The following is a 20,691-nucleotide window of genomic DNA, read 5'->3' as shown; positions in this document are numbered from 1 at the left end:
GGAACTGAAGAAATTCAGGCAAAGAAAAGTAAGGCGGTTAGTGTATATAACAGTAGTAAGTAACATATCGGGATACATGTAGTGAGTAATCTATATCATGCTTGCTGTTTGTCTATGCATCATAATGGTACCTACCATTTTGGTGCATAGCTACGAGTACCTAGTACCTACAAGTAAGGACAGAATACTTTAAAAGGAATTTCCAACGGTTAAATATTATTTTCAAAGGTCATACGTTTTAGTTGATTATTTATAGAAAAAAATTCGACCTAATAAAATGTTTTTATAACGCATCGCGGGTGAAGGATAAAACCTATCTATAGTGATGCTTAAGCAACGTCTTTCTTCTTAATTTACACTATTATAGCTGGTGTATATTATAACAGATGTAACTTTAGTCTTATAAAGATGATCCCATAAATTGAACATTACCAAAGGTAAAAAGCTAGCCTGAGAGTCCATGTTGTCGCGCATCATAACAAAGCCAAATTTGAAAAGTCGTGGAGTATAAAACTTTTATCTTTTCTTGAAAAAAAAGAAGTCAAAAACTAAGTCTAAAAAATTACGTGCAAAAAAAAGAAAGCAACCTTGTACCCAGTATTTAAATTTCTACGTTGAAAATTAATTCAGTTTTACTTTGAAGTCGGGTTTGCCTGAGGTCATATTGATTGTAAACGAATACAAAAAATCAAAATATGTTACATGGAGTACCCGTTAACAAACTTTAAATAAAATCTAAACTTAAAAATAATTTACATTATAAAACTTTTTTCTTGACTTTCATCTCGAAATACACCTTTTCCAATTTTCTTTGTCTATTATCTGAAAATGATTATAAAAATATATTTCTCAACCGTGTATAAAACGAAACATTTTTTCAAATCTGATATTCGAATCCAGAATCAAGAGAGAGTCGTTTAGAATTTGACGGAAAGTCAACTTTAAAAAACACAAGAAATTTTTTATTTACAAATTTATGCATATTTTTTTATCATAATGCAAAGCCAGTCTAAACCATTCTCGAGATTGTGTAAGCATTCCTATCAGATGAAAGGTGATCTCGCTAAAAAACATGATTTGAGGCCTTCTTGTACATTTATATAATTTACAAAATACCTTAAAAACATAAACATGTTAAAAGGTCTGGGTTCCACTCTAAATTAGAGAAGATAATAAAAGCTCGTTTTCCTTATACAGTCATACAGTAGAACAAAACTGATTTGGCGCCAAACTGTCGATAGTAAGTCCTATTTATAACAACAACCATAGCTACTTAACGAAACAATTTCCTCATAACCTAGATACAAACTCGTGACAATGAAATATTTCGTCTTTAAATAGTTCTTTATGCATTTTTACGTCAGAGATATTTCAAGATAAAAACGCTAGATTAAGTATAGATCCATCATTTTTTTCTGTGCTTGTTTTATTTCTGTGTGCTCGCGTTCGCGGTGATTCGGTGCAACATCTGCAGACTCTGTTTTTAAACAGCCCGACTATCCACACCTACGTTTATTGTGTTATTACCTGCCTTTTACATATTACAAAAATTAAGTTGACAATGAAGTCAAATTATTTTTATACAGTAGACTAGAATTAACTTTTATTACATTTTTACAGTAACAGTAAAGAGCATTTATGTTTCGCAAGTGTCTGGGTTGTCGTACACTGGTGTCTTTTCATTATTTTCAGTTATTTTATCAGACACAGAATCTCCTGGATTTCTTTTAAGTGGAAAGAAAGCATGTTCATAATGGGAAGAACTGTTTCTTGATTTAACAGTGTCAGTTCTTTGACCCAAGTGGTCATATTCTGCTGAATTCGATTTCAGGGAGCGATCGCGAAAGATAGGATTTGCAAAAGCAATTCCGCCATCAGCTACTTCATATAAATTGGGTACAGCAGACAGGCGCTTGTTCGCTTTTTCCTGTTTTATCTTCTGTGGATTGTCATAATCATTTTCGGTTGCCGTCACAGCTGTAGCTCCTTTTTCACCGCAGATATCGTAAGGATTTTCCAAAGTGTCATCTGACTCATTGTTGAATGTTTCAAATGTTGGATTGGCATGTCCATCTTTTGGATCTGGAGCTTCTTTCACGTTTTCCTTACGTCGGCAGTATATGTAAAGAATGATGATAGCTGGATGAATAAAAATAATAGACATTACTCGAAAACTAAAGTAGAAGTAGCGATTTAAGTTGAATATTTTTATTAATGCATCCATCACTTGGAATTAGTCCTTTGTGGATTTTTTTTTTTACGCCGACAATGTACGAGAGTAATAACGACGACTAGACGTACATAAAAATAAAACATAACATCAGTTTATAACGGAGTAGAAAATTAACAAAAAGATTTTGCTTGCATTTGGAGCCTTGATTTTTTTAGATTTTAATACCTTTAATACCATAGATTGCAGATATTGAGTTAATGTTTGTGAAAATAAATCAACAAAAAATTCAAACAATTAAGTAAGCAAATGAAAACGAACAAACAAATAATCCAAAATCAAACAAACAAACAACAGAGAAACAATCATGAAGTGAAAAAGCAAACAACAAACAAATAAACAAACAGACAATCAGACAAATAAATAATTAAGTAAGTAAATAAATAAACAAAAGATAGATAAATATTACAAGAAAAGTAAAAAAGTTACCAGCAATCAACAAAATCACCACAACTGCCACTACTGGAATGATAATCTTTAGAGCATCATTATCTTTTTTTTCGTCTGCAGCAGGAACAATACGAGGTGTTTTTGTTATTGCCGGAATAGATGTTGTGGGAGCTAAAATAACAAACACAAAATATTTTTTTATCCATAACACAACTGTGATAATCATTTCTACTAAACGCAAAACCTAGAGAAGTGAAATTTCCTTTAAAATGTTATTCATTTTTGAAGATCTCTTGATACGATTAAAACATTATGATGCATAAGTATCCTTGATTAAAACTTCACTGCAAGTATGCTTTGATTAGAAAGAGTCAAGAAAGAACACGGAGTACCAGTGAGATGTTCAAGGTGTCCACAAATACAATTACTGTTTGTTTATTTTTGACCGAATGCACTTCTGCCTTAAATATTTCTTAAAACTTAATACATAAATATCACTTGATTTTCTGCACCGTACTAGAACTTTTAAAGGCTTAAACCTGTAATAATTTAAACATGTGAAAAACATGTTATAAACATATGATAAACATGTGATAAACATGTGATAAACATGTTATCATACCTTCAGAGAAGAGACATTGTTTGACAGATACTGATTTTTTAGATGGTGTTGTCATGTTTTCTGCCGGACATGGGCGACAAGTGGATTGTCCAGGCATTGGCTGATATGTGCCTTTCTCACATTCAGTACATTGATTGGCACCATCGAACCTTGTTCCAGCAGGACAGTCAGCTAAATAAATAAGAAGACTCTGGATTAAAGATGTGTTCAAAAATTGTGTCAAATATTTAGCGTTCCATGTCGTTTCTATGATGATTAAATTAATGTGGTGTAAAGTATCCTTCTAAATAAGATTTCATTTCTCCTCTCAAACGTCTATGTTTTTACTAAAGTCGACACAATAAGATGGAAGTCAATGCCTTGTGTTGAAAATGCTTAATGTTTCAACACTTTAAAAGCCATAAGAAGATAGGCCACAATTTTTGAGACTGTTAAAAATATACAGTATTCCACTTACCGCACACGATCCCGTTTTCCAAAACAACTTGGCCTTGTTTACATGCAACTTCCATTCCTTCAAATTCAATACTTTCCGGATTAACCGAAACATTTTTTCCACCGATTACAAAGGACATTGTGTTATTGGCATTGTAATAAAGAAGAATTGGTCTACCAAGTAAATGTCCTCTATCTTCTGTCATCTTATTTGCCAAAGAATCCCAAGATTCTCCAGGATTTAGTCTTGTTAAATTATCAGTCAGATTTTTGCCATACAAAACAAAAGATACTTCAGCACTTCCATTAGCAACTTTAGTGTAGGCTAAATCTCTAATTGACGATTCTGTCGTATCCATTGCTTTGGTGAGCGCATGGATAATGTTTAATTTTTCTTCACTTGTAAGTTTTGTGGATATTTCAACGTCATTATTGATATTCCTTCTTGTTCTTGACGTGACAGGAATCAGATTGAGTGTAAAATATAATTTAGTGCGTTCTACTGCCATGGTAGTGGAAATGATGTTTACAACAGCCTCCTTGCTCTCCACGGAAAATAGCTCGTTTTGAACTCTACAAAAATAAAAACCAGAGTTTTCAGTTGAACGTGTTGATATTAGCAATGAGGAGCGTTTAGTTGGCAGAACTTCATGTTCATTGCTGGTAAAATTCCTGAAGACCCATTGTATGGTAGGTTCTGGGAAACCTGTAAAATTACAGATTACAAATCTTTTCTCCGGCGAGTGTACATATGCTGTGACGTCCTCTGGTTGGCTAGTAATTTCTGGTTTTGTGTAAACATTCACAAACACTTCTCCACAGTAGGTGCTTCCGAATACGTTGGTGACTTCACATGAATAAAAGGTAGATTTTGCATCGGTTATTTTAACCATCAACTGTTTTGCGTATTCGTTACCTATTACAAAGTTGTTCTTTTTCCAAATGATCTCATACCCATGCACTGTTTCTTCCACATCTATCACCAGCGTTAACTTTTCACCAATTTTTTTGTTTATGTTGCCAGACAAAAGTCTTTTTATTTTAGGTGCTTCACCACAAAATATATCTCTAGGGTTTACTTCATGGAAAGTTGACATGAAACCACGTGATAGTGTTTTAGCTAATTCAAACGACGGCTGATCGTTAAACAATGTTAAAATAGTGTTATTCCATATTTGAAGGTGATCTCTGACTTTCTTTGCCAAAGACGTGTTTTCATACTGTGTTAGCTCGTCTAATTTATCTAAATGATACGTCACGCAGTCCAAAAAGTTGACACATTTGGAGTTTCCTCGAGCATTTGTTTTAAATTCAAAATTAGTAAAAAACTGCTGAAGTGTCTCGTTCCATGATGGCGCATCACTTTCTCTGTTTTGGTTATTTATGTCTACAGATATATCCACCATTAGCTGCCTTATATCTTCATCACAGTGTGTTGCGTTGCACTCGTATGCGTTGGACACGCTTGTTTGAAGCTTAGTAGTGTAACTAAGCGCCTCTCTCTCGCCATGTTTTGAGTCACTCACAAATCTGCTACGCGTGCTCTCGGCTTGTTTGATTTTCTCAGCTAAAGATGTTGCTATATCATATATTTCAACAGCAGACGTCTCAATGTCTAAACATTTTTGCTGGAGCTGAGATACAGCAGGAATTGATATTGATCGACGTTTTCTTCTGTTGTTAGGAATCGATTGAATTGCATTTTTTATAAGCATTCTAGCAGCGTCCTCAATGCTGGCAAAATATTCAGGTGCAATAAACATTGTCGTGAATTGAGTTGCAGCTGAAACAAGATTTTTATACTCCACATCAAGTACAAAACGCCTTGGGAATTTCATCCCATCAATATAAGCGAATCTAAATTTAACATCTGTGACCAATAAAACTGAACCGTTGTTTCGATGTTTCATGTGAGCGGCGATAAGTTTGCGTTCTCGTTTTATTAAATTGTTAAAGTCTAGTTTTGCTTTATCTGCTAATTCTTTTGACTGGTTTGCTTGTAAAGATGCACCTTTCGAGATTTCGAGATCGCTTTGTGCATTCCGTAAACGTTTAGTTAAAATACTCTGCCTCATCTTGAGAAGATCCAACAATGCAGACGTTTTGATAAATGACCTGTAAGCATCGTCATAGCTTGGACTCGATATAATGGAAGACAGATTGGATTGGATTCTCTTGCATTCAATGTTTCTGTTTATGCATCTAACATCTTCTGATAAATTGGAGCAGTTGTTGTGTTGAGAACATACTTCAGCCGGATTGAACCCGTTAAAAAAATTCCTGACGTCAATCTTGCACATCGATTCAAAGTACTGTTCTTTTTTTATTCTTTTTTCTGGTGTTGTGGATTCATAATATGCAGTACGTGGTATGAGCACTAACCTGCATTCTTCATCACATGAACCAAATATGCTCCCGATAATCCCACCTATAACTGCTCCAGCCGGTCCTAAAGCAACTCCACCAACGAAAGCACCCAGTGCTCCCTCTGTGCCTCCCATTTTATGAAATAAGGCAGTTAATGCTGGTACAGCTATAGCTTTGACTATACCCCGCTTTTTCCTTTTACCAAAAAGCTTTTTAAAGAAGCCAGTCAAAGGAGGGCATTTTCGACTACAATGTTTATATTTACTGAAGGTTGTATAACTTTTGGTTTCATTTCTTTGTACCACAATAACTCGATTCCTTAGTTTTGTCACAAAGGTGCAGTTTTCTTGCACTTTCCCTACAAACCTTTTAGATTGGCATATATTAATAGTAATTCCTGGTATACATTTTGGTATGCAAAGTTTGGGACGGCAACTGTTTAACAGTTTAGATTTCATTTCCAACTGTTCCTTGGTAAGTGAATGTGCTGCGAAGGAGGAGTTCAATTCTTTTTTCTTCATTTGATAAACTTTTTCAGTTATAGAAATATTATTTACAAGAGCTCCAAGTTGACTCTGCAGGGACATCACCTTTTTGGTGCTATTGCCAAATCTTTCAGCATTCTCGTTGGCAATTCTTGATGTGCGATTTTGGTAAGATAGGGTAAACATCTCTCTTGATTTTATTCTGCTGTCCATAATATCAAGACGTTGAGCAACTTTTTGATTGATATCAGACACTAACGAGCTTGGTGAATGAAATTTGTTTTCAAAATTAAAATTAATTGGATCTTCCTCATCTATGGATGCCAAAGAAGCAGTTACGTTCATCTTCAACTTATCTTGTCTTAAGAAATTAATATCAATTTCAAAAGACAATGAGTTGTTTTGGATTTTAACTTGACTAACTTTTGGTTGCTCGTAAACTTTGACGTGGCCACTGAAGGAAGATGAGGAAACGTCGGAAGATGCAGGTAGGTTCATTTTGATGACAGTTGCTGAAGGTAGTTTAATCATGCCCCCTACATCCGTATTTTTAATGACCATACCTTTGATGATTGTGTCTTTACTAGCTGTTGGCTGCGAGTAGCATTGATTATCAGATAGGATAGTGCCATGCGCTACGGATATATTTAAATCTTTGAAGCAATAAGTTTGCATGCACATATCTCCAACACCAGATATTTCAAACCAGTTAATTTTACTCGTTGTTGGTGAATATATGATATCATACTCAAATAAACTCATGACTTCATTGAAATGTGCTTTAAACGTATTGAATTTTACTTCCATTTTGGCGTCGTCAAAAAAGTCAATCTTAAGATATCTATTAGACAGGATCTGATATCTCTTAAGTGCGTTCAAGTATAAAGATTTGATGATTGATATTCTTTCATTTTGAGCATCCGTTGGAAGAGTTGTTTTTGATAAAAATTTAGTATTACTAACCAGTGCTTCTATAACGGGGATAAGTGCCTGCGTACTTGTTGTTACTTCATTATCCGGTGACTTAAAGGCCTTAAGGAATGCCAAAGTTGCTTTCAGAACTGAATCATCACTTAGTTTCTGCTTGAGTACTGCATAATCTGAAGACGCAATGGAAGGATTTCCACCAATCGTGTCATGATTGACATTCGCATTTATGTTATTTTTTGTGTTAAATGTAACTACATTATCGATTTTTGTTGACAGATATGTTTCGGAAGGTCTTGTGATTTGAATTTTTATTGTTTTATTAGTGCAAGTTGATACAGCTTTATCTTCGCGTGATAACTCCATCTTCGTTAAATCACCTTTCACCCGTATACTCTGTTGTGAGTTAAGGACTTTCCATGAAAACGTGAAGTCGGCTTTGCCATTATGCACTGTGAAACTTTTCATGTCTAACTTGCTAAAAATTTTGGATATGTTAGCCGATCTCCATCTCATCACCCCATTCAAATCAATGTTGATATTAATGTTATCATTTCCAAAGTTGAAAAATCTTTTACCATAACTGTGCATTTCTTCTCCCTTTGAAGTATTTAAGGTAAAACCAATTCGATCGATGGTTCCATTGATGTTTATAATTTTTGAGAATGCAGTTGAAAATACTGCCATACTGGTTTCATTTGCTGTATCAGGCAGAACAGCAACATAGACACTGTTTGTGTCAAGATTCTTCACAAAACATTTTGTTACTGTCATTGGCAATGTGACGTTCTTATTGACGAACACAGCGTAGAAAATTTGTTTTGTTTGATAGTGATAATAAACATTTTGTTTATTTAAGAGCAAGCCTTGTGTGCATGGTGTTTTCTTTCTCACAAGTTCTTCTCCTTTGAATAAACTTCCCCCTAAATCCTCTGCTTTATATTCTTTTACGTTTAATGCTGCCACAAATTTTATCCAGTACGGAGAATGATTGTTGAATGCGTTCTGTATTGAGTATATAAATGCATTACTGTTCAAAAGTTCGCCAATGTATTTTGAAGCATCGTTCTGAGAGTAACATGTCTTATCAGTCAAAGGAGGGACACTGCCAACTTTTTTAATACCTTCATCAAAAGGAAATGCTGTAAAATCATTAGGTTTAAGTTTTCCTCCAGATAAAGACAATGGAAGACGAGTGCCATCTTTGCCAGTGACTTGGATTACACCATTGGAGGATCCATCTTTGTTCCATTTGAAGTTTGAGTATCCTTTTGTTGTGCCTTCAGGATTATTTTCATAGCAGCCAAGTTTTATGCTACCATCTGAATAAACTGGTGAACTCACTCTAATGCCATCATCTTTTCCTTGAACAAAGATCGTTGCTGGGATTGGAGTGACAAAGTTAAGAGCATTTTTCCCGCTCAGTTTAAATTTAATGGTAAAAAAACCAACAACGTTTGCCAGTAGACTAAATGAAGCAGACATGGTAGAATTTGTTAAGGTGACATTACTTGGAGTTATTATCACATTTGGAGAACTTGAAATTATCTCAATTTTAAGCTCTTTATCTGGTTTTGCACGCAGTATCAATCCGTGTCTTGGCATATCTAATCCCATTAATGGTATTTGAGGTACTGTGATTATTCCAGTTCTACATAAGACGCCTTTATAACCTGTGTTTCTACAATCACAAGTGAATGTTTCGCCATTTGGAGAGCAGACACCAGAATGAAAACATGGATTCGGTAAACACGCTGTTGATTCTGAAATAAAATGGGGCATTTTATTAAGAAACACAATAGAAACGTATGACATACTAATATAGTTAAAGTTTACTAAAGCGTTGAATTTCGGAAATTTAGATGGAAGATTGACTACTGCACTTTCGCGATCAAAAAATTTAATTAAATTGAATTAAAGGGAAACCTTCGCGAATGGTACCTCACTAACTTCATTCCAGTGATTTTTGCGAGAATTAACTTTCGCGATAAGCATAGGTGTTGATTATGATATGTTGAAGGAAGTACTAATTGATTCAAAATCATGTGGTTTTTCATAAAATCCTATTCTGAATCGATTCAGAGAGTTGGTTAACAATTATTAAGGGAAACTTCAAATAATAAGGATGAAGGTGATACAAATGAATTTTTTTGTCTTAACTTTTGAGAGGTGCTGTGCGTGAATAAACTAGCAGTTTATTTTTGCTTACTATTCTAGCCCAAGGTGCAAAATCAGGACGCAAGTTTTTCCCTTACTGGTATAATAAATATTTACTAATTTTCCACGTTGCTAGTTTAAAAAATTATTTTAAGCCAAAAATCTATCTTCCTTACTTTCGCATGTTGCTTTTGAATCTGTCCACATCATTTCCCCAACGTCAGTTGCGATACATCTTCTAGTATCTGAACCATTCAAAACGTAACCTTCAGCGCATTTGATTTTGCATTCAGATTCGAAAAAATGGTTGCATGGCAACACTGCTGCACCGTTAATTGGTGGCTGCCATAAAGGACACGTTCTTCCTGTAAAAAGAGAAAAGTACGTCTTTGTTTCAAACACTTATTGTTGTATTAAAAAGATATAATTTTTACTTAAAGTAAAAATTGGTTAAAAAGATATTACTTTTGCAGATGGGATTTGTTCCATTCCACTTATGATTTGATTGACACCATCGTTTGCTCGAACCTTCCAAAGAAAATCCTGGATGGCATTGAAACGAGCACATTTCATCTGTCACTCCTTTTAAACAAGAGGCGTTTCCATTGACAACAGGTGGTAAGTTCTCACACTGCTCACCTATAGGTATGATGGTAAATACTTGAGATTAAATTTTAGTAAATAGGAGTAATTGGAGTACACCTTTCATGAAAACCTTGCTGAAGGATTTTTGGCTTATCGAGTCGTCCAGCCGCTAAATCGTTTTATGGCTTGCAAACAGTAAATTTAGCAAAGTTAGGCTGAATTTCCTTACTAATAATTCCTCAGAAAATATGGTAAAAATAGAAAAACTTGAACTTGTTGAACTTCTGATACAGTTAAGCTTAGTTAAAAAACCAAATTCAAATTGTTAAAAAAGCAAATTTAAATTGTTGATGGCATAATGTCACAAACATTAAATCTGTTTACAAAAATACTTAAAGATGTTCGCATTTTAAATAAAAAGGACAAATACAAAGGAAACAACAAGCAAGTAGAAGACACACGACCGCCCTAATGAATCCCACTTATTTAGGAGTAAGAAGAGAATAGGAATGTGTACAAATTAAAAAATTAGCTATCCAGATTTTAAAATAAGTAGAATATATAGCTAGGTCAAACTTACAAACAATACTTCTTTTACGCAAGCTTTTCTGTACTTACCCACGCAAGAGTATCTGTCTTCGCTGATAGTGTAACCATCACGACACGCGCATGCGTACGAACCCACTACGTTAATACACATGTGTTCACATTTATCGGTCTTAAGAAAGCACTCATCAACATCTGAAATGACAAAAGTTTGATTATAAGTAGGGAGTCAGTATTCCAGAAGTCCTTTTAAACCGTGTGTAAATTGCGCGATATTGGATTCCATATAAGTGTATATTAATAAATTTTTCCTAAGTTGCGTAAGACACTGAACAAAAAGAAAAAGAAAATCTAGTTTCCTGCTAGCAGCCAAACTGTTAAACCTAAAGGTGTGTATTTTTAAGAATACGAGCTATTGTATAAATGACAAAAAGAAGTATAAGTTGAATAACTTGTATAGGTTGTAGTTACGTGCCGGAATGCAATTCCCAAAACAATTATTCTTTACTGCAACAGGTAGTGGATTTTTGGGACTGTAGAATAATCATTTTACTAACACTTCAACCTCACACACTCTGTATTAACACACAAGCAAGTTCAGCAATTTTTATAAACAGCTAGACCAACCTTGGCATGTTTTGTTGTCACCAGTAAGAGAGTATCCATTTAAACATAAACAATGAAATGAGCCATCAGTGTTATTGCAGCTTTGACTACAACCTGATATTGCTACACTCTTACCAGGTGGCTTAAACTCGCATTCATTGATATCTAGAAAAGACCAAGGACAGAAAAGTAAAGAACGTCTATTAAAAAGAAATATTGGATTCTCAGTAAGAATTAATTCTCTAATATTTAAAAAGGAATAAGAAACTGCAGCGGTTTTACAAGGCACGCCTGTTTGAAATACCTGAACACGTCTTCTGATCAGAATTTAGTTGATATCCTTTTGGACATGTGCATTTATAACTTCCTCGCTCGTTTTGACAGTATTGACATCCGTGTGTATTTGTTTGACATTCATCTTTATCTGTGAAAGATCGGATGGTAATAAACATACTGGCAGTTCTTCACTACTAACCCCATGGGCAATACCGGAGAATATTTACTGACGTGACAGAGATCAATATTTAAAGGTATTGCCCGAAATAAACAGTTATTACATGGATTATTATCCAGGTACTGCATTTTACGACTAAAAAATAACATTATAAGCAGGATGTAGAAACCAAGTCTTTATAGAAAATATTCCCATATAGAACGTACATTCGAACAAAAATAAGTTTTTTTTAAATCAAATATCGTGTAAACATTACAGGTTTCATTGTGTAGCTACAACATAGAATTCTTTAAAAAATAAAAGTAAGTTTCACTTCTGTTTCGCGTTTCGTTTACTTTTTTCAGTGTTTATTTACATTTAATGTTGCCATATTTAAACTTTAAACGCGGTTACTATGGCAGCGTGCAATACCGTGGAACCAGCTATGACGTAAGTTATCGAAAATATCGATGCTGCCTTTTTACCGGGTAATACTGATCTGCATTCAAGATTTAAACCTGTTATTTCAGTAAAATAACAGAAAACTTCAACAATCTTCAGCAAATAAGATTAAAAAGGATATATTAGCAGAAACATTACAACACATGAGCAAATGCATACCTGAGCACGTTCTACCATTTCCATCCAAATTAAAACCAGTTCGACAGCCACATTGAAGACTACCTATGGTGTTGTTACAATTGTGCTCACAACCTCCATTTGATGTTAAACATTCGTCGATATCTAGAAGAATAAACATTTGATGTTGATGAAGATTTGAATAAGGACGAAGAAAAGGATGAACGATTTTACAAAAGAAGAAAGGCTTCTTAAACTACCTTCACAAGTTCTACCATCTGCAGCCAATTGATATCCAGAAGGGCAGCCACAATGATAACTTCCCGGCGTGTCATAGCAATAATGTGAACAATTACCATTGTTCGTATTGCATTCAACAATGTCTAAATCAAAGATCAATTCTTGAAGAATGGACAATAAATAGAAGAATGAAAAAAGATAAAGGAAAAAGCAGAAGAGGGAAGGGAAATGTCAAAACAGAAAAAGAAGAACTTACTGGTGCAAAATCTTTTTGAAACAGATTCATATCCTTTTGTACATGCACAATTGTACGTTCCTGGTTTATTGACACACGTAACGCTGCAAAGAGGATTATTACTTCGATCGGCGCATGAGCAAATGTTGGGGTTAACAATGCATTCATTAACATCTAATAAAAGGCAGTAAAAAGATATTAATACGTTCTGCTGTAAACAGGAAAAGTACCGAATTAGTGTTAATTACCAATGCATTTTTTGACATCCTGGGCAACTGTGTATCCTTGACGACAAGCACAAACATGGCCGCCATTTATATTTCGACATTCCTGCTCACAGCCACCATTATTGGTTCTACATTCGTTGATATCTGAAAACATAATATATCAATTTTATCACACTATGCTAACATTGTAAGAAGGCCCCTCATATTTTTATAAGCATGTCGTGGTAATAATAATAAAGATAACTATATTAATAAAGATAAGGATACTAATAAAGAAGATAAGTATATTAATAAAAATAATTATATATATTAATCAAGATAGACAAAGACAAAGATGTAATTGTTTTAGGATAGAAATAAATCATTTTATTGAAAAAACAAATTAACGCAATGTACCTATCTTAAGGAAATGAGACAATAGAGTTTAAAAAGCAGAGAAATATTACCTCTTGAACAATCACTTCCTTCCCAACCCGCTGAACATGTACATTTGTTTGGCGCTGTACAACTGCCATGTAAGCAGCCACCAGTGCAGATAGCTGGAAGTATATAATACAACTACAAAATATTATACAAGTTAGTCTAGTTAACTTGGCCATCTTCGAAAATATCGAATTCAGTTGCTCTCATACTCTTTCAATTTAAATCAACCAATAAGCACAAAATCCGTGTGACCAAATTTTAGTTTCTCAAATAGTAGGGGGGGGGGGGGGGGGGTGTCGTGTGAGCGAAACCATTCGCCTTCAAACAATTCACAAAATGATCAGGGCGGCAAAGAACAAGAGAACTACCTAATTATGAGCCGGTCAGTATTCTAAAAATTCGTCTGCGTCCCTGCGTACTTTTTAAAACGTAATTTTTCTCAAAAAATCCCTTACAAAATAAATTCGTTAATAAATATTACATATTGTAATAGCACTGACTACAAACACCTCTGGCTATAACGACAAGTCTAACTTTGTAAAATAGTTTTAGTGAAGGTTTTTTGTTATTGTCGTCGGTAAAAACTTTTCCATTCGAAGTTGGTTTTAGAGATTACAGCCTATTAAATACTTTCATAATGTTATAAGAACAACCACAATATTATTGAAGAAGAACTACATTGTTCATCACTAACATAGTACCAAGCAGTGAGCGGGATTCGATCCGCGGTCCCCAGAACTGGGAGCCGCACTACACTACGTGAGGCAATATGTTAGTGATGAACTCAGATAGTTTGAGGTGAACTAATGAGGTTATATAATGAGGTTATATAACTTGTCTTAAATATATCATGTGTGGGGATTTATGAAAGACCTAAAATCTTATAGACATTCAAACTTTAATTTTGTAGTCTATGGTGGAATTTTTTTGCAAAAGTGGCATAAATGAACAAAGGAAATTCATTTTAATTACCTCGTGTTTGAAAGCCACAAAACGATCAGAAATTAAATACAGTAAAATTTAATAAATTTTTCTGTAAAAAGCATTGTCGTATTTTGAGATGTTATCGTTCCCCATGTCTATCAATCTTTTATTTTCATCAGACATACAACTTTTGCTTTTGTTTTCCTTATGAATCCTAAGAAATCTTTTGACACTTTGTAATGCATCTTTTTGGTTAAGTTTTCTTTTAATTGGATTTCACTTTTTTTTAATAACCCTATTCCAATTTTGAGGCTTGTTGGGAATTTTAAAACGACCATGTCAAACGCGTTTTTACCAAGATATCAGTCATCAAACAAACCGAAATCATATTATAATGACTAAAAATTGCGCAACTTTCTGACTCAATCGTAACATGAACGCACATAGAAAATCTGGTTTCGTTTTTATTACCACGATAGCAACAAAATTATGCTGCGCCTCTTAACAACAAGAAAAGAATTTGTCCACTATTATTTCCAACACTTTCCTTAGTTGACAACAGGAATTAAAAATTCAACTGAGTCGTTATTTTTGTGTTCTATAGAAGGCAAATAAAAAGGGAATAAAAAAGAAAGAAAAATTATGTTACATAAACTTAAACTCACGTATTGGGCATTGATCATTTTGTTGAGTGTAGCCGGCACAACAAACTTGAATAATGTCATATACAGTTTTCGTCCTTCGTTCTAATTTGGTTAGTGTCACCACTCTACAAAAATTATAATATTGTGAATCTTTATCTTGATCGAAATCCTGGCAATATGATTATAAATACTTATTAACCTTGTCTTTATATACAAATAAATATAAACAACCACTTTATAAGAAACTGACTAGTCGCCTTCCAAAAAATTAAAAAAAATTAAAAATAAAAAAAAAATTAACTATAAAACTTTTTCATTCTCTCATCAGTTTAAGTATTATTACAAGTATTATAACAAGAACTTTTACAAATATGGAATAGGTTATCCTGAAAAATCAGAAAACTACTTAAAAATTGACAATTTCAACGAAACAAACTTCAATTTAGAAGATGAATGAAAGGGGAAGGCGTTGCTTCATCCTTCCATGCACAAATGTCGATGAAAGTCTTTTGTTGTATCAAAATCATTTCCTTTATATCTCTCTCAAAATCATAAACAAAATCCTAATTCAAAGAATTTGACACATCATCAGTGTATTATATAAAGTTGGGTTGTACTACATACCTTGATCTGGTACAACTTTTCCAACAGCTTGGCCAGCTCCACCCACAACAAGTGGTATAATATTCCGTTGTTGCGTAGTTAACTGTTACAAAAAATTCTGTAGTTCTTGGCACTGTTTTTTGGCAAACATTCAATCTAGAAAGATTTATAGTAATGTATTTACCGAATAAAAACTGAAATGACTAAAAACAAATCAAAAAAGGGAAGAAATAATAAATAAAACAATAAACACAACAAGAAGAAAAATTAAAACAACAAAATGAAACAAAACCATACCCTCCTCGTCTCAGTGTACCATCAACACCAACATAGCAAGCAATAATAAAATATAAAACAAGAAAAGCTCTGTGTAACTTCATTTTCCTCCCTTTCTCCTTTTTCAGACGATTATTATTATAAACTTTAAGATTTTGTACATGTGTCGCAATACTACTAAACCATTTTTCTTATTCCCTAAAAAAGAAATGTTCACTGAAACTAATAATACTGTTTTTTGTAGTCTTGTTTATTTTTAACGACTATACACTGTTTGCCCCAACAAATCCTAAGTAAATAAAAAAAGATGAAAAATGCAGTCATTAAAATTTAAAGATCATTTTATAGCATAGAAATGTTATCATTTAAAATGTTTTCAATAGTTATCATATATATATTGCCCACGTTTAAAAATCAATGCCATCTAATGTACTGGTTTCTATATGCGTGATTTTTCATACTGGTTTGGTATTACTATTTGTTGTGCATAAAAGCCGTATGCTGTACGCATGCAGTGGAAAAACATGCTATTTTCATCTAAGTTTCGTTCAATATTTACTCATTTCACCTAACTTACATTTTAAATGTCTTCATTTTTTCGTGTTTTTTTTTTCTTTTTTTAAATATTATATTATAGCGAATATCTAATTTACTTTTTCTTAGTGTTCTTCATCTTTGGCTACCAAATAGTTTTGGTCTTCTATTGCTTGTGGTGCGTTCTGCCTCAAACATTGACTTGTGAAAATCCACATAAAAAAAACAAATTCTACAACTGACGATTAAATATTTGATGATCACGTATGAATAAAAATTCAAGTTAGGTTAATAGTGTGACGTAAAAACCAGGTCATGAAATCAAACTGATTAATATTGTTGAAAACTTCGATAATGACAATCCAAAACAATGAAAAAGTTTATGACTATCAAAAAAGTCATAACAATCATTTATTTTAGTTCTGAATGACTATTTCCATGCTATAATATAAAAATATAGTTATTAAGCTCTCATTATATAAATAATAATTTCTCCTCTTTTGCTATTTAGATCAAAAATATGGATGTGTTAAAAATTCTATTTATTTTACATATTCTATGTATGTCTTGTTGAAAAGGATATGCTCCTAGCCCTTGCATAACTTTAAGTCACAGCTTATTTTGCGTTTAAATAAAATCAATAAAAGTCACTGCAACTAACTGGAACTAAAAATCGCTTCATTCTACCATACAATTTTAACTACAACTTTTAAGCATATGCCATTTTGCTAAACAACTCATTAAAACACACTAAGGTTTTGTTTTTTTCTTCGACCGAAATAATTATCGAAATTGGTTCAAATTAGTTTGAGGTCGCCAAGAGAATTGGCAAGTGTAGAAATCATCTGATCTTTTTTCTGTTAGCAAGCTTGTCATAGCTCAGTTTGCATTTAGTTTTTGTCTTTTTTAAGTATATAATAAAATCTTGCTGGCTTTTTACATATCTTTAAATCTTATCTATACACATCTTCACCTTTTATTCACCATTTAAAGGTTATCAATCATACATAAATGTTACATATTATATTTTCTCTAAAATACTGCGCCAAACACAACGAGTTAACATTTGTCCCTTCCAAACAAATGGAATAGATTGCGCAATTCTTTAGCAAAATATAAATTTTATTGCAGTGACGCCAATATATTTATTTACAAATTAAATCTATCTAACGAGCCAACATTTCCTGTATTTCGTTATAAACCATCCTTAAATGGTCTTAATGCCATAGTTACAAGGTCATTCCTTATGACGTTATGGTCATACGACCTGCGGTTACGTTGAGCACATATGAGGAAATATTTTGGAAAGTAAATGAGCTTCGTCTGACCATACCACGCTGTAAACAGAGAAAGAGAAAGAAGGATCATAATAAATGCTATCATAAATTCTTTTGTTGTCTGTGTAATTGTACATTAAAGTGACCTAAACAAATTTAAAAAAAAAAGAATATTAAAGTCCCGATAAGGGATTAACGATTTTATTAAATTATCAGGCACGACTAATAAAACTTCCTTAATGAGACATCTTAAAGTAGTTGATTTCTTTGAAAGGAAGCTGTACAACTTCGATTTTTATACACAGAAACTTGTCTTTGTTTCTCTTTCCATTATTCAGGGTGGTTTACAGTTAGGAATCATATTTGCCACGTGACTCTACTATTTATCACAACCTTTGGGTTGATACTATTTTAGTTGTACTATTTCTTCGGACTAACCAAATTACAACTACAATTTTTGGACAGAATAATTGAAAAAAAAGCACTTTACTTCTTCAGTTTTTTAAACACAGTCAAAGAGGTAGAATGGTGAATACACTGCGCCAACAGACTGTAAATTCGCTTCTTCTATTCACATGTAGGCAAGATTGAAAGCGTTTAAGTTTTTCTCGTGACATTCTCCAGCTTGCCTGCGCAACAAAATAATCCAGGCCGGGACACACAAGTTTGTAAGTAAGTAACGAAACGTTAAACGTCCTTTGGGATTTCCATCCTAACAGCTGGCTCTTCCTCCGACTGTAACTATGTTACATTACCGCTAGAGATACGTATAGCATTGCTTTAACTTGCCTGTCTGCCACCTTGGAGGAAAGAATACGGAAGGAGAAACAACTTCATTTCTGTACGCTTTAAATGTATTGAATTTTCTATTGTTTTTTTTTTTCAAAAGAATCAGTGCGTGAGGTGCTCGACCGAGTCTTTTTCGCAAAAAATTGATCAAATTCCAAAATTTCAAATTAAGTTGCTATACAGACACCTGCTAGAACCTCACGCAGTGTTTCAATAGAACTAAAAGAGTTGTTTCTCCTTCCGTATTCTTTCCTCCAAGCTGCCACACAGGCCAATTGTCGGTCAGTAGATGGCACCAAATTGACTGACAACACTACAAAGGTCGCTGTTCGGGGAAAATTCTTAAAATATGGCCAACAACAACTAGCATATTTCAAGAGGATTTAGGATGAGAAACTTGTTGTCAATGAATCCATTTTCGAAAGAAATATATTTCTGAGTCGCGTTATTTTAATGCTTTTGTTAAGTCAGCTCAGCTAAATCGCATTAATTGTTTTTTTATAAATTGTTATAGGCATTCGCGTTAATTTCTTTCCTGCTAATTTCGTAATCGTTAATCTTGCGCTTCGTTCATATCCGGAAATAAGGTATATGACACTGGTACTGCTACTTTTATCGTCCAAACTTGTGAACATTGTATACCAATTGTACATCCAAGTTAGTGGTCAATATTGAGTAATAAGCGCATAATTCATGCCTAAATTTAAACGCGTACCTCCCCTACTTAAAGTACTTTGTCACTAGACAACTAGTCGGTTGTCGTATAAAGAATTAATCATTAAAGAAGAGGAGTCATTTCGGAGATAAAAAAATTTCTTAATCAACCAATTTAAGGTTCCTTAATGCCTTTAATTTCAATTATAGATTTTAAATATTCACAATTACGTTCAAAATGTTGTAGAGTAGCCTCCTATTTTAATGCGCTACTACTGAGTGTCTATGACAGCCAGACAAGGTAGACGTGTTGTTTGTTCTTAAGTGAGTAATCTTTAAAAGTGTAAGAAAAATGTCAATTTAAGCTCTTTTTAAGCCATCTAGAGCTTCTATTTTTTTAACACATTCCTGATAACCGAAATGCGATAATAATTTTTACATTTTAATTTGGTTTAAGCTTGGCATTACCTTGAAATATTCTTAAATTTTCAAATATCAGCTTAGATTTTCTTTTAAACTGCGTTGTTGTAGTTTTTATTACCTCGTTACTTATTTTCTCACAGGCCATAAAACTAGTCTCATACATTAATACGCTCTGTCTGCCTTTAACACGCAAATTGAATATATTGTTTTTATGTTATAACTGAAATTATTCACCCAGGAGTATCTTTAGTTCCTATTGGTACTACTATCAACAAGGGTCGTGCAAAGCGGGTCCTGGTGCATTTAAGACTCCCATTTGAACTACGAGAGACGTGCAAGCACAGCAATCGCTTAACTAGACAACCAATTTTATTCACATGCTGAGCGCTGAGCAGAAAGGATAGATTCACAAACCGTAGACATCATTTTCAACGCAAATACTATCAACACAGGTATGTCTGAGTTCCATAGCACGAATTTAATGGTATTCACAAAAAAGCCAGATACATTTTTATAGAAGCTATAACAAGTTAAATACAATCTATATTGCGAAGATTTGAAAGAGAACTTGAAAATTGTTGAGAGTTTCGCCGATCGCCAAAGAAAAGCTTTAAAAGTTTTGGAAAAGAATTTGCCACTAAAAACGAAACACCTTAAATTAAACCACAGTCTTTTTATCAATAGAACAAACCGCAAGAAGATTATGCACTGATCTAAATTTCGGAACAGATAAAACAAAAATCAATCTAAACGAATTTCCAGTTACAGAAACAACGAAAAAAAAATGTTTCCATGATCCGTAAAGCAAAATTTGAAAATTTCAACAACATAAAAGTTAAAGTTGTTAATGATAGTAAAATATTTTGGATGACTATGAAATCGTTCTATTCAAATGTTTTTTTGTTTTCTGATAATATTGCCATAGTCAATAGCAATAATATTATTTGCGAAAGTATAAAAATGGTTGATATTTTCAATGATTATTTCGTCAACGTAACCAGGACTCTTTAGCATGATAACACAAATAAGTCGTTGTCGAAGCAATCAATAATTCAATTGACACTTCAAAGTCACACAAAA

At 33.4% G+C, this 20,691-nt stretch overlaps 1 protein-coding gene and 1 long non-coding RNA gene across 2 annotated transcripts; both read right to left on the bottom strand.

Annotated features, from left to right (window-relative positions):
* Positions 1–506: 506 nt before the first annotated feature.
* On the bottom strand, positions 507–16,156 carry LOC130623767 (uncharacterized). Its single transcript, XM_057439284.1, has 17 exons — positions 15,956–16,156; positions 15,680–15,814; positions 15,077–15,180; positions 13,511–13,603; positions 13,086–13,208; positions 12,859–13,011; positions 12,623–12,745; positions 12,405–12,527; positions 11,655–11,774; positions 11,372–11,515; positions 10,817–10,939; positions 10,079–10,252; positions 9,790–9,978; positions 3,700–9,219; positions 3,243–3,413; positions 2,660–2,791; positions 507–2,139 (listed from the first exon to the last, which is right to left on the bottom strand). Exons 1-17 carry the CDS (start codon positions 16,036–16,038, stop codon positions 1,637–1,639), a joined length of 8,013 nt encoding a protein of 2,670 aa, XP_057295267.1. The 5' UTR covers positions 16,039–16,156; the 3' UTR covers positions 507–1,636.
* A 2,038-nt stretch (positions 16,157–18,194) lies between these two features.
* Positions 18,195–19,665, bottom strand: LOC130624165 (uncharacterized). Its single transcript, XR_008981186.1, has 2 exons — positions 18,801–19,665; positions 18,195–18,545 (listed from the first exon to the last, which is right to left on the bottom strand). It is a non-coding gene; the product is annotated as an uncharacterized LOC130624165 (long non-coding RNA).
* Between the last annotated feature and the right edge of the window lie 1,026 nt (positions 19,666–20,691).

This window comes from Hydractinia symbiolongicarpus, chromosome 13 (genome assembly GCF_029227915.1).
Source record: "Hydractinia symbiolongicarpus strain clone_291-10 chromosome 13, HSymV2.1, whole genome shotgun sequence".
In the NCBI taxonomy this organism is placed as follows: domain Eukaryota; kingdom Metazoa; phylum Cnidaria; class Hydrozoa; order Anthoathecata; family Hydractiniidae; genus Hydractinia; species Hydractinia symbiolongicarpus.
This window is presented reverse-complemented; position numbering and strand designations above follow the sequence as displayed.

Excerpts from the sequence above, each read along its gene's own strand:
- LOC130623767 (XM_057439284.1), bottom strand. The coding sequence starts at position 16,038 with ATGAAGTTACACAGAGCTTTTCTTGTTTTATATTTTATTATTGCTTGC. Across the intron at positions 15,815-15,955 it reads GGTACACTGAGACGAGGAGG|ATTGAATGTTTGCCAAAAAA; the intron begins GTATGGTTTTGT and ends AAATCTTTCTAG. Across the intron at positions 15,181-15,679 it reads AAAAGTTGTACCAGATCAAG|AGTGGTGACACTAACCAAAT; the intron begins GTATGTAGTACA and ends TAATTTTTGTAG.